General features: G+C 40.1%; 1 protein-coding gene across 1 annotated transcript in view; it reads right to left on the reverse strand.

Moving 5' to 3' along the window:
- Positions 1-659: 659 nt before the first annotated feature.
- The window catches only part of GNA13 (G protein subunit alpha 13), a 37,167-nt gene continuing 23,218 nt past the window's right edge, over positions 660-14,608 (reverse strand). Inside the window, exons 3-4 of the mRNA XM_024198324.1 lie at positions 10,139-10,189; positions 660-2,487 (exon numbers count right to left, since the gene is read on the reverse strand). Coding sequence (XP_024054092.1) covers positions 1,915-2,487; positions 10,139-10,189 — 624 coding nt within the window. The 3' untranslated portion in view covers positions 660-1,914. The remainder of the gene's footprint in view (positions 2,488-10,138; positions 10,190-14,608) is intronic.

Consider the following 14,608-nt stretch of genomic DNA (forward strand, 5'->3'; position numbering starts at 1 on the left):
GTAGTTTTCTGAAAACATCAGCTCAATGTGCAGTGGTAGTCAAACCAGTAGGAAAGGGACAGAAGACAGAAAATATCATAATGCCACTACATAAATCCATGATACGACCACATCTTGAATAGTATGTCCATTCTGGTCGTCTCATCTCCAAAAAGATTAGAGTTGGAAAAAGTACAAAGAAGGGCAACAAAAATGACTGGGGTATGGAACAGCTTCCATATGAGGAGAGATTAAAGACAGACTGTTCAGCTTCAAAAGGAGACAATGGAGTGGAGGGAGGGAATAATAGAGCTCTATAAAATCATGAACAAGGTGGAGAAAGTGAACAGGGAAGTGTTATTTACACAACACAAGAACCAGGCGTCACCCAATGAAATTACAGGCAGCAGGTTTTAAACAAACATAAGGAAGTACTTCTTCACACCACCCAGTCAACCTGTAGAACTTGTTGCCACTGGATGTTGTGAAGGCCAAAAGTATAACTGCATTAAAAAAAGAACTGGGTAAGTTCCTGGAGTATAGGTCCATCAGTGGCTATTAGTCAAGACTATCAGGGATGTTCCTAAACCTCTGACTGCCAGAAGCTAGGACTGGACAACAGTGGATGAATCGCTCAATAAATTGCCCTGTTCAGTTTATTTCCTCTGAAGCATCTGGTACTGGCCACTGCCAAAAGACTGGATACTGGGCTAGATGGACAATTGGTCTGACCCAGTATGGCCATTCTTATGATTCTTCAGGATTTCTAGACCTGATTCTGACAGATTCTCTGAAGTTTTCAGACTTTAGCATTTACTATTGTGACATGTTATGCTCATCTTTCTGTACAGACTTTTGGCCTAGTGGTGTTCGGCCTATCTACCCATATCTGCATAAGGCCACTGTCTGGGGAATTTGTCTTCATGTAAGGCCACTGAAAACACTGCAGAAGGACAGAAGACAGGAGGCACTTATGTTTGCAAATACTTCTGTGCGTTAGTGAATGCTTGTTGATGTAGGACTAGGCACACTGTAAAAGTTATGGTGAAAAGATACAAAAGCATTTCAAATCGGCCTAAACTCTGGGGCAAGGTACCTGGATGTAAGCTATTCAGCATCATGACAAAGTGAGAATACAGATTCTAAAGCTCCGTTTGCTTCTCCTTCCCACATATCAACATTTCAGATCATAGTGCTCTGTGCTTTGTTATAGCTCTAACAAGCAGAGTACTTAAAATATGCAACAGAAAATGAAGTTTAGAGTGAACTGTGCCATTTACTAGTTCTTGATCATATTAGTCTTTACACATTTCTGGCAGAAGGTATTAATGCTGACAGTTCCCAACTTTACTGTATTTCCTGACCTAAAGCATACCCTACACTCAAAAACCCATGCAAAACTTTATATTTAAGGCAGGAAAGGCTTTATTACCATTATCCTAGTTTCTAAATGACTCCAACAAGAAATTTATGGAATATCTAACCAACGAAGGACCTGAGAAATCAAAGTCAGCTATATTATCACAGTCTTCATTATAGTTTTAAGGAAGAGGTGAAAAGGAACAGTTTTCCAAAACTACTACTACAAGTCTAATGTAATTCCGATGAATGTTACACTGAAATCTGGACTTGGAATTTTGACGGTGGAGTGCATTTTCTAGATATACTTTTTGCAACATACAAGCACTGGAGGTCAAGTTTAGTCACCTTACAGGTTATTTGGACTTAGGTTTGCTATAAAATAACTGAGTCAACTCAAAGCTACAGTGGAAGAGATTAAAGCCTCAATTTCAGCAGAAATTGGCAATAATGTGCTCAGCAGCAGCTTTCAGCCACACATCAAGAAGTCTGACAGGACCTGGATTTTTCTATTCCTGTTGTAAACCACAATTTAAAAACACAAAAGGTATTCAAATAAAAATGTCTTTTTGCACATCACTGTAGCATAAGCTGCTTGAGGTTGTCGTGAAGAATGGTATCCTTGACGTCACGGAAAACCAGCCGGATGTTTTCTGTGTTAATAGCAGTGGTGAAGTGGTGGTATAGGGGCTTCTGCTGTTGGTCCCGGCGTTTGGTACGAAAACAATCCACCAGGAATTTTTGGACGTCTGTTAAGCAGTGGGGATCCCCTTCGAACTCTGGGAAATAGTTTTTGATGCTCACTTTTTGTACTTTTTCCTCAAGCAAGTCTGTCTTATTTAGAAATAGAATGATGGAGACGTTGCTGAAAACCCGGTTGTTGACTATTGTTTCAAAAATGTTCAGTGATTCTGTAAGGCGATTTGTTAGCCGATCCTCCATGAGCACCTGGTCGAATTCACTTGAGGAGACCAGGAAAAGTATCGATGTGACACTGTCGAAGCACTCGAACCAACGTTTCCTTTCTGATCTTTGGCCGCCTACATCAACCATCTTGAAGGGAACATTTTTAATTTCGAAGTCGTACTCATGAATCCCTTTCGTGGGTCTTCGTGCCAGCAGAATATCTTGCTGCGATGGAAGATAATCCTAAAAAATAAAGCAAAGTTTGCCAGTTAGGGAACAATAATGAGCATAGTGGCTTTAGCAGACTTCTGACCTAGAAAAGCTTGAAGGAAAGTTATTTTTGAACCGAGTCTTCATGCATTATTCCATTTTAAAAAGATCTCAGTCGCTAAAGCTGGGATTAACACACCCAATCCTAAAATGAGAATCCCTCTAGAGCAGTGTTTCTCAACGACCGGTCTGTGGACTGGCATCAGTCCCTGAGTTCTCCCTGATACAGTTTAAGGCGGCAGCAAACTGGTCCTTGGTATCAAAAAGGTTGAGAAACACTGCTTTAGAGAACTGAAACTTTCCCTCTGCTACATATCAAGTGACCTTGGTAAACAATATTGGAAGGAGCATTACCCGTTTCTCGTGCCACCAGCTGCTTTTATTCCCTCACTACAGATTCCTGTAACAAGTCTCCTTCCCCCATCTGTTATACAATATGCATTTGTTGGCTGCCACCCTTTACCCCAGAGGGCTGCATTCGAATGATTCTACCAATTCTAACAGTAAGCACTCATTCACTAGCTTCCCCCTCTTTGGCATATTGCTCATGATTCATAATTAAAGAACAGAACCACTGTTTGACAAGGTATTGAGACTACCTAAGTTTTTATGGAATCCATAGATGCCATCACAAAGAATCCAAACACAAGGAACTCCTTGATGCCTGCACAGCAACCTGTTGCCTTTCTCCCTCATGGGTAACAGGCAGCATGAGAAAGTTTCTAGGCGTTCCACTATGAGTAGCGACATCCAATGGAATGAAAATACTCAGTGCAAGGAAGAGTTGTGTTTCCAAAGTGTAGGAATTTAAACAGATCAATCCAAGAGGCCAAAGTTGTGGGACCTGATCCCTAATGCATTTTTGGCTTCTCCATTTTCACAGGAGTCATTTTGCTGATTTGTGCATTTACCTCTGAGCAGCCAGTTTGCTAAATTTTATGTGCACAGCTTTGTTCTCCAGGTATATATAAATCCTTTGTTATACTTCACTGTTCAGACATGTCATGCTTTGGTATTCATGGCAATTTTGGAAAACAAGCTATGTTTGAAACCTAGAGAAGTTTAAAAGCAAGTCTCTCTTCACTTAATCTATTCAAAGAGCTTTTCCTAATAATCCTAGTCAATGAAGGGCTCACTGCTCAACATGAGACCTTTGGAAAAACTTGTGAAGCAATGTCAAGAGAACTCTGATTCAACCAACTTCTACTGGGGATAGAAAGAAAACCCTGGATAAACAGTTAAATAAACAAAACTAGAATTTAACAGTAGTACAGTTTAGATTTTGAAATGCCCGAATATGCCTGTTTTGCTTTAAATTAAAGCTATACAAAACCTGAATGTTTAATTCTTTTCAATAAGGGATTGTTATAAAATTTCAGACAAACTGTTTAAAAACAATTAACGAGAAGATAGATCACTGCAAGCTTTTACAGACAGGGAATTATGGGATTCTATTTTAATAGACATTTGTTAAAATGAAATTTTAAAAGGGTTTAAGCTTAAAACAAAAGCATTGGTAAAAAAATTACAAATTAGGAGGTTAAAAATGGGTTTGAAGATTTTAAGGAGCACTTTGTTTTAATGCATGAAAATCAGAAAGTGAAACTAATGAGGGAACAGCAACCGTTTTCTCTAAACTCCTGATTCTTTTATTCAAGCTGGCCACAACTGAGATGTTTGGGTGATTCTGATAAAAACCAGTTACCAAGAAACTTTCTGATCCACCTCAAGGCTCCCCTCTTTGCTCTCATCTTTAGGTACTGACATACATCCATGACGGCATGACCTAGTTTCTCAGAAGGAAAGCTGAAGCCTTTAGAACTCCACCTACTGCCTTAAAAGTGACCCACGGAAGAAAAAGCTGGGCTTTTGCCCTTTTTTGCCTTTCTCATGGATAAAAGCAGCCTGAAAGGTTACTAAGTTTTCCTGCTTGCTTTACAACATTCAATTGGCTGCCAGGAAAAGACTAACACGGGAAAATCTGAGAAATTATATCACAGAGACTGAAAACTAAGAAACTGAGAAAGGATTTTTAGATAGATTTTAAAATGCCCTTTTTTTTTTTTTTTTTAAATAAAACACACACACTTAACTGCAGTGCCTAATGAACATTTGGGAGAGCGGCTGTCATTGCTGCAGAGTGACCACCACCACCACCCTTTCTGTGAAGGAGCAAAAGATCAAACACATTCCTGAGATCAACTCCCTCTCAAAGAAGTCCTCCATCAAAGCCAGGGAAAACCAGATATTCCTGATATTTCTAAGGTAAAAGACAAGCAGACTTTTTAAACACACATTTCAAATACACAAAACAGGGCATAAAGCATATTTCTACAATTCCTTTCCAGCAGATAAAATGCAAGACCCTGACCTCCTTTTAGAGCTCCCAAGATACATATGCCTGCAAGAGCACCATCAGTGACCAGGACACCTGGGTTAAGCTCACAACTGGGCATTAACGTTCAGCTTAAATTTCAATTAAAAAAAAAGTGTTTCACTTCCCCTCTTAAAGACTGTTTAGTGTTACTGGCATATAAAAGCCACCACATTTTACTTCACAATTGGCTACATTTAATCAAACTGTACACAGTCTGTAAAGTAGTCTGTGCATAGTTGAAGGCACCAACTGAGAAGATTCCATCAATTCCCATCTCCTCATAGGTTTCCCAATGCCTAAGCATAGGAAAAAAGCTGAATTTCACCTCCTTCCAATTCCTTTCTCCATCCTCACAGTTTGATCCACTCTTCCCTGTCATACATGCAACCACAGGGCACCAATTCCTTCCTTTCTATTTCACATTTAGACTTCTGAGGCCTTCTTGCTCCTGTACAATTTCTTAAGTCATCCCCTCCTTTCAATCCTCACTGCCAACGTTCTGGATCACGCTATTGTTCTTTTAGCCAGTACAAATGACACTCCATCACTGGCCTCCCTGAAACATCCCATGTCCATGAGCTAAAAATCATCTCCTCAGCCTGCATCTCACCTAGTCTCACTCTCAACCTTGTCCTTAGGACTCCGCCCCCTTTCTCAGCTTTGCCATTTCCTTTTCTCTTGCTCTCCCACACTTACCTATTCCGACCTTGCTTGTTTTGTCTGTAACATTCTCATTCCAAGGAGCCAAACTCCAACTCCTCCAAAGGCCTCCTCAAAACCCACTACTTTGGCCTTATTTTCCACCCTCTACTTCCACTCCTGAACTGTCTGCTCTCCCAACCTACTTAGAAATATCAGAATGTGTCACTTGCTAGTGTGACTCACTGTGTCTGCCTAATCTGGATTGGAATCTGTTCAAGGCAGGGACCATGTCTCTGAGGATATGTCCACGCTGAGGTAGGGATATGATTCCCCTACTCATGCACACATGCTCGTGATAGATCAATGAGAGCTAGAACGAATACAAATAGCAGTATAGCTGGGGTAACACAGGAAGCAGAGAGACGACTGAGCTGTGCTGAGTATGTACCTGCCCGGCTTGGCTGTTCCTCTGTTGTTGTTGCCTGTGCTACCTGGCTACGCTGCTATTTATACTTGCTCATGTACACACACGTAGCAGCTTGATGAGAACTATGACCATAGCCATAATCTAACATGCTATGCAAAGCTAAGGTCCTATATCAAATGTTTACAATTAATATTCTACTTGACCAATAGTGAGAAAGATACGGAAAAACAGAGAAAATTACAATTCAGCTTTGAAATCAACATGCCTGGTTATAATCATGTATGTAAACAAGAAGAGATTTCCTTATTCTGTTGACCTGGTCAAACAATCTGAACGAGCAGGTTTTAGACATGCTGATCTCTCTAGCTTCCTTATGTTAAAGGAGAAAAGACCATAGTCATTCATATCTGTTCGTTAACAATGTAACTTCATAGCATCGGTCTGTTTGCATGAGACAGGAGTAGTGAGTGCTTCTACCCATAAACTGCTACAGTTCCAAAGTACAAAAATAATCTAACCTCCAGCAAAAAGCTGTGCTCTAATACACAAATGGGAAAGAATAAACCAAGAGAACCTACCCAAAGCTATATTTACACTTTCATAACAAAATTACCTTGCTTTTGCCTGAATATATCTAGTCATTTCTGTCAAAAGATAATGATTTTGAAGAAAGCTACACCTCTTAACATTTGTGATTTACAATTAAATACTATTATCCAACTTTAAAAGTCACCATTCTAATAAGTGACTAAAATCATTTTAGTTCAAGGTGCAATTTCTAAAGAAATGAAGTTATTTATTGTATTTATAGCTAGAGACTCTAAGGCACAGTTAACTGGAATTTCTTATATTGCTATCATTCCTTTTTATAGTTCTGATTAAGAACTTTAAGGTGGCTGCAAAACAGAAGCAGCCCTCAAAATGATTGTTTTAAATTTAATGTGTGGACAGGCATAAAACAATGGGTGTGAAAAATCTGAACAAAGTTAAAAAAGCCACCTGGGTGGCTACTAGAGACAAACAATTAGTACTCCTTTTATTGCTTCAGACAGATGCCATAAGGCAAAAGGCAAACAAGCAGCACTGAGGTTGGAACTTCTAAATGAGACTCGGTAAGTGATGTGAGCTCTAACCTGATAATCAAGTTAGGAAAGGTTTTGTTTTGGTTCCACATATAGTTTAAGTTTAGATGATAGCTTAGACTCTCCTCATTCAAAATCATTGCAAAAAAGAAAAGAAAGAATTAGGTGCATGCTGTTCTGATCACCCCATCTGAAAAAAATATATTTGAATTGTAAAAGGTACAGAGAAAGGCAACAAAAATGACTGAGGTATGGAACAGCTTCTGTATGAGGAGAAATTAAAAAGACTGGGACTGGTTCAGCTTCAGAGAGAGACTAAAGAAGGGGAAATGATAGAGGTCTATACAATCATGAACAGTGTGGAGGAAGTGAACAGGGAAGTGTTATTTACTCTATCACAACACAAGAACCTGGGGTCACCCAATGAAATCAATAGGCAGCAGGTTTAAAAACAAACAAAAAGGAAGTACTTCTTCACACACAATGCAAAGTCAACTGGTGGAACTTGTTGCTAGGGGATGTTGTGAAGGCCAAGACTATCACAGGGTTCAAAAAAGGAATTAGATAAGTTCATGGAGGATAGGACCGTCAATGGCCATTAGTCGAGATGGTCAGGGATGTAACCCCATGCTCTGGGTGTCCCTAGCCTCTGACTGTCAGGAGCTGGGAGCAGACAACAGGGGATGGATCACTCAGTGATTGCCTGTTCTGTTCATTCCTTCTGAAGCACCTGACACTGGCCACTATTGGAAGACAGGATACTGGACTAGATGAACCATTGGTCTGACCCAGTATGGCCGTTCTTATGTTCTTAAGTATCGGGTATTATTAGGCTTCAAAGCATTTGTTGGGAACATAGGTGCTGACTTTATTTTTCCCGGTGGGTGCTGCACCAAGGCCCGCCCTCGCTCCTCACCTCCCTCTAACGCCCTGCCCTCGCTCTGCCTCTTCCTGCCCCCAGTCCACCCCCTTCCAGAGTTCTGAGCCTGCCCGTGGCTCTCTGCCCTCCCCCTAACCTCTCCCCGAGATGCCGAACAGCTGTGGCTGGTGGGTGCTGAGGACCCTTTCCCCCCCCGGGGCATGTGTGCACTCCAACGCCAGAGCATCCCCAGAGTTGGCACCTATGGCTGGGAATATAACAGAGATGCAGTGTCTCCCCAGTTAGGTTTGATGTTAGCTTCCCATTGTAAGGCCAATTTTCATGCATAAGTTCTGCAAAACAAGGCCACTGGACATGAATATACAAACTGAATATACACACAAGCTCATGAGACAAAAATTACAATCAAAATGGCTGTCATTATTAGGAGGCAATACAATCCCATGGAAAATGGAATGCTGAAACATTTTCCAAAGCAGACACAAAGATTCCCATCCCATGTTAAATTTATATTAACAGTGTTATATGCCAGGCACATTATAAAATGTAACCATGATCTGTACAGTCACAATTTCTTGTTCTAGAGGTTTCTTACATGTACGCACAGTTTTCTAGCAAGAGGCATCTTTGAGTATCAATAATTAGATCTGTACTATCCCAGAGCCATCCAGATCAATGGACGTACAGTGTTACTAGCAAATTCAGGACACCAAAATACACAATCTGGATAACCACTTTGTAAAGAGCAAATTAATTTTTTTTTCTTTAATGTACATTTATGGTCATAAGAATGACTAAAAATAAAACCACCCTATTTAACAGATCTGCTCCGGGTGTGCATAGAAATAAGCTTCCCACTTCTGAATCCTATTAGTAGTGTTAGAAGAAGCTGAGCTGGATTTAAACATGGCTCATGCATCAGAACAGTTAGAGAGTAGCTAACGTCGGAATCTTTATTGAAAGTGATATGTGAACCCAGTAAATCCAGCTTGACTTTTAGATCCCAGTGGGAGTTTGTTAGAAAAAGCCATATTTTTTATTTGTAAAAAGAGCACATCTGATTTTCAAATTAAATACAACAAATATGGAAACAGTGCTATTTCCGCAGACATTTTCAGAACACAGCAGCACCATGTGCTTTCTATGGAAAAATTACTGACTTCATATATTCTGTAGAGTTCCGTGGTGGTTGCTTGACTCTGCAATTTGTATCCACAGACTTCTCCTGGCTACTATCATACTGTTTTCTGAGGGTTTTACCAGACAGGACAATCACCCTATTCTACTCCATACCTAGGGCCCTATCAAATTCACAGCCATGAAAAACGTGTCACGGATCGTGAAATCTGGTCTTGTGTGTGCTTTTACCCTATACTATACAGATTTCACAGAGGAGACCAGTGTTTCTCAAATTGGGGGTCCTGACCAAAAAGGGAGTTGTGTGTGTGTGTGGGGCAAGGTTATTTTAGGGGTGTCGCGGTATTGCCACTCTTACTTCTGTGCTGCTGCTGGCGGGGTGCTGCCTTCAGAGCTGGATGTCTGGCCAACAGCTGCTGCTCTTTGGCCGCCCAGCTTTGAAGGCAGCACCTTGCCAGCAGCAGCACAGAAGTAAGGGTGGCAATACCATACCATGGCACCCTTACTTCTGTGCTGCTGCCTTCAGAGCTGGGTGGCCAGAGAGTGGCCACTGCTGACTGAAGGCCCAGGTCTTCAGGCAGCAGCAGCTCTGCCTTTGGAGCTGGGCTTCCAGCCAGCCTCCGCCGCTCTCCAGCTGCCCAGCTATGAAGGCAGCGACGCCAGCAGCAGCAGCAGCACAGAAGTGAGGGTAGCAGTACCGCAACCCCTCCTACAGTAGCACTGCCCTCCTCCACTCCCCCCCCCCAACTCCTTTTTGGATTAGGACCGCTATAATTACAACACCATGAAATTTTTGAATTAAATACCTGAAAACATGAAATTTAGGATTTTTAAAATCTTACAATCATGAAGTTGGCCAAAATGGACTGTGAATTTGGTACGGCCCTATCCATACCCACAGCCACTCATGTTTGGATATTTTACCAGTCAACCTGTAGGTCATGTAAATTACTAAAACAAGATGAAAGCACTACTCCCCAATTACCACATACAAGTTACATATTTAAACTGAATCTACAAAATCCCTAATGATATCCAAGACTAACTTGATTTAAACTTCCCAACTAAATTAAACTTACCGATTCTCCAAGTTTATCCAAGTTGTCCAGGAAATATTTTACAGATTCCCCCTAAAAAACAAAATGAACTCATCAGTGTTTTTCACAGATGGCATACTTGGTCACAGCAGTTTGCATTCTGAAGTCCAGTTACTGAAACCAAACATACTTGGTATAAAAGCTTTAGTCACCGACTTTTATAAATTCTGTATGCAACTGTATGTAAAGAAGTTTAGTGAGCTTGATACTAATGGAGATTAATATTCAATCATGTAAAAAAGCAGGGCCAGTCTAATTTGTAATAGTTAAAAAGAACTATTTTAAAGTTTAGGATTGTCACATTTTTATTAGGGCTGTTCATTTGGGTAATCACTGTAGAAACCTCAGACTCAACTTCAGCATAAAATATTGCATTTAATATTTTTTGCTATTCCTGAGTAGTCTGTATATAGCTGCCTGGGTACATACAGGTCAACTGAGAGAAGTTCATTTAAACTGCACAATGAAGTCAGCTCCCATTTCTACAGGCCCTGCTAGCTGTTGAGCATAGCAAGTAGCAATAGACGGAAAGGTAAAACCATAATGAATGGATGAATCTAAAACATTGGAATAAGCCTTCTTGCCAAAGACCACCCTGGATAAGCACACCTTGTTTAGGAAGTGCTGAATAGTGCTCCACACTGCAATTCTGTCTAGTATTTCTTCTCCTGAACAGACTCTCTTTCAAATTCAAGACAATACCAACCCTTGCATGTGGCAATTGCAATTCTGAACACCCTCAGGTGCAAAAACTAAAATTTATAGAAGCTTGAATAATTCTATTTTTGGTTGATGCCAAATGACAAACTTAGAGTGTTATAACTGAAATGCCTTGTTGAGATATTCAGTGTCATAACAAGAGGGCAAAGTTGTAAGTTACACTTCACCAATTCTTAACTACAAAGCAATCCAAATATGGCTTACTTGGCCGTCAATTCAATTAGAGAGCAGTCTATCCTACTCTGCCAGTGAAGGTAAGCGCAGGAAGTCAACTAGATTTCGCAGTACATAAAATTAATCTATGCATCAAGAGACTTTGAATTACGTAAAATATTCAAGATTAGGAGGTACTACATTTAGTCATAACAGAACTAAAGATAAGGGAGCAGAGTTATATCTTTGATAAGGTCCCTCTCTTAAGAACGAATATTTAAAAAAATGATCGAGCTCAGTCCTTTCCAGAGCAGACAGCATTAAAATGTGAAGTCTGAGCAGGCATTAGGACATTAACATAATCAAGACACCAGAAACTTCTGACTAGTTCTGACAGGCTCAGAAGTTAAGTATGTTTGCCAGCTTTTTCATTTGCAGGAGTAGAGGTCACCTGGTGCAAGTATACACCATACTCACAGTAAAACTGCAGTTTTAAAACCCAAGCCTTTAATTAGACAAGGCAGGGACTTCGGTGTGAGTCATCCTATGCTTGATGTACTTAAAGGGACAGACACTGAGGCGAGTATTTAAAGAACCACTATCATATATAATATTATATCGGGTTTAATGTCACATACTTTTCATAAACTGACAAACTACAGTATTGGAAAACAGTAACAGATTTCAAAGTTTGCTGGAGGAAGGCAGTGGTTGTTCAGCATGACTACAGGCCTACATGACTTCACACTTGCAATGCTATCTACTACAAAAGCTCACAGTGCTTCATAAATTGTGAGGGAGAGGCGGGCGGGCATTCCTATTAGACAGATATAGAAAAGCGACTTGTTCAAACACAGGAAGTTTGCAGCAGAGCCAGGAAATGCCAGGTCTCCTGACTCCATCTTTTCTTAATCCAAAACACCTTTTCTACCTTAAAGATTTAGGACAAGATTTTTTTAAAAAGCATGTTTAAAGGTAAGTTCCTAAATCTTTATTTAGGCTCTAATGGGGCCTGTTGGGTGCTCAACATCTTTTGGGAGGGGGAGGGGGGAAAAAATCAGACTATTTAGGTACCTAAATATGGACTTTGTCTAATGTTGTCCCAAGAACCTTCAAAGAGAACTTTTAAATCAGACCGCACTATTCTGTTTAAGGAATCTACATTGCTCTAATGAGGCCTTAACTCTTCTGCATTTAAATGAATTTGTTACTACCTTTTCATTTAAGTCCTGAGAGCTTATTGCCACACTAGTGATTGTTCTGTTAAAGCACACAACCTAAACCACAACATATAAAGGTCATAAAGCAGCACCAAAAGCGGCTTTCCAGAAGAGGGGATTTCCTGATAACATGAATGCAAAATACATTAGCACACAGTAATGGCAATGCTCTATAGCTACGCATTTGACAGTAAGTTTACAAACTAATGCTCAAAAGCTTCAACAGCTGCATTGAGAAAGCTACTTCTACTTGGGTTTTTAGCTTGTTTGCTGCTGCGTCAGAAGATGTGTCCTGAAGATGGCCATTTTAAGAGAGTCAGAAAAAGCTATGAAAAAAAACCAAAGGGAAATAAATATTCCAGTTACAAGGATGCTTTTATATAAAGTATAGATTTTCCTCCCCCACTTCTTTAACCTGAGAGCTTGTCTACACTGGCACTTTACAGCACTGCAACTTTCTCGCTCAGGGGTGTGAGAAACACCCCCGAGCGCTGCAAGTTTCAGTGCTGTAAAGTGCCAGTGTAGACCGCGCTCCCAGTGCTCTCTCCCAGCACTATGCCGCGGCGACTACACAAGCCATGTTAAAGTGCTGCTGTGGCAGCGATTCAGCATTGCTAGTGAAGACGTACCCTGAGAGTCCATTCTCTGGGCTGGAATGACAGCCACCCTATCTACCCAAATCCATTACCACAACCGATGTGACAGCAATGGGGCAAACTTCCTGACAATATGCTTCAACCTTATATTACCTCTAAGAAGGTAAGAGTTTCAGTTCTTGTGGACTTCAAGTTACATTTTCCTCCTTGTGTCTCTAGCTTTAGAGTCTTTTCTCCTTACCCAGGTCATTTCTGTACATTACACAGCTCAAAGTTAGAGTCTTGACTACTGATCATTTCAGCCTCACTTGCACCCCTTCAATTTTACTGGACTAAGCACTGCTCTGACTACAGCCCCACCATTGTTCACTTAGTCGTCCATGCTGAATGGTCTAATAAGAAAGAGTTTGTGTAGATTTAAGAATTGCTCAAACACACTATTCCCAATCAGGTGAAGATGGAATTCAGACAACAGCATATTCTAGGCACATTTTCATGGCTTAAAAGTTAGAAATCTATAAATACTTCAGCTGAGTAAAGGGCAAGATGCAAAGCCAGTAAATATCACTTTCATGAAAAAATAGAATATCTAGTCCCCACAGAGCACTTGGAATGTACAGGTAAGATACAAGGACAATATGGCACATTTAATAACTCCTTTCAGGGCTACCCTTGTGTATATATATTGGTATAGTAACTGGATTTGATGAGACCTACTGAGGCCAAAAATAAGACAATATTCTTCACTAATACACCTTTTTTTTAATAATACAGAGGATAGAAAAGTCTTATGCATATTATGTGGATTAAAGGACAAGTGTGTCCTTATTTAAGAGGACTAAGACAGCAACTGTTACAATTCTATTTAAAGGATACAGTCACATCTGTCTAATTCTTTTCTTTAAACCTACTATTGTTACTTGTAATGCCCAGGATGGCTAAGTGAAAGATTAGGAATTTTTTACCCCCAGTTTAGTTTGCATTTGAGAGAACTTTAGTATTTATATCAGTTTGCATCCAAAGACCACAAACAATCTTTTTTCCAACAGCTGCTCAGAGTATATCTAAATGACATAATGCAAGAATAAGAGTCGCCCCATCTAAGCAAGTGCTCTCAGTACTGCTAGAGTTGCACCAGTGATAGTAAGAATTAGAAAATGAGAACAAAGTCGAGGGTACACCAAGTCTATGGTGACTGGAAAACTAGTGAAGTGTCATCATGAAAGAAATCCAAGTGACTGAAAGGGGAACAGACATTTTTTAACTCCAATTTAACACTCATTTAAACTCTAGTGCCTACTGAGCACTTGTGAGACAGGAAACCTTTGTTAAAAACTCAATACCTCTATTTCCTAAACTAAGCTAAAAGCTCATCATCTATCCTGAGATCCGCTACCTGGTGTCTGTCGACGGCTACATGAACATGCAGCTTGCAAACACGGAAGAATACATAGATGGTGCGTTGTCAGGACACCTTGGTGAAGTTTTGATAAGATGTAACAACGTCCTGTACATCAGAGGAGTAGAAGAAGATGGAGAACTGAGAGAATAAGTTTGTATATTTCTGGAAAATAAAAATAATTAATCCAAAAAAAAAAAAAGTCCATGAGCAAAAGTCAACGAAGACAAGACTTGGATTTTTGATATTTTAAGGCTAACACAAACTTTCAGGACTTTTTTAAAATCAAAGTTGAAAAACAACCCCCAAAAAACACACCCACCAAAAAACTCAACCCCAACACAAACCGAATTTTCAAGTTTTG

Source organism: Terrapene carolina, unplaced genomic scaffold (assembly GCF_002925995.2).
Source record: "Terrapene carolina triunguis isolate 2854851 unplaced genomic scaffold, T_m_triunguis-2.0 Scaffold192, whole genome shotgun sequence".
Lineage (NCBI taxonomy): Eukaryota > Metazoa > Chordata > Testudines > Emydidae > Terrapene > Terrapene triunguis.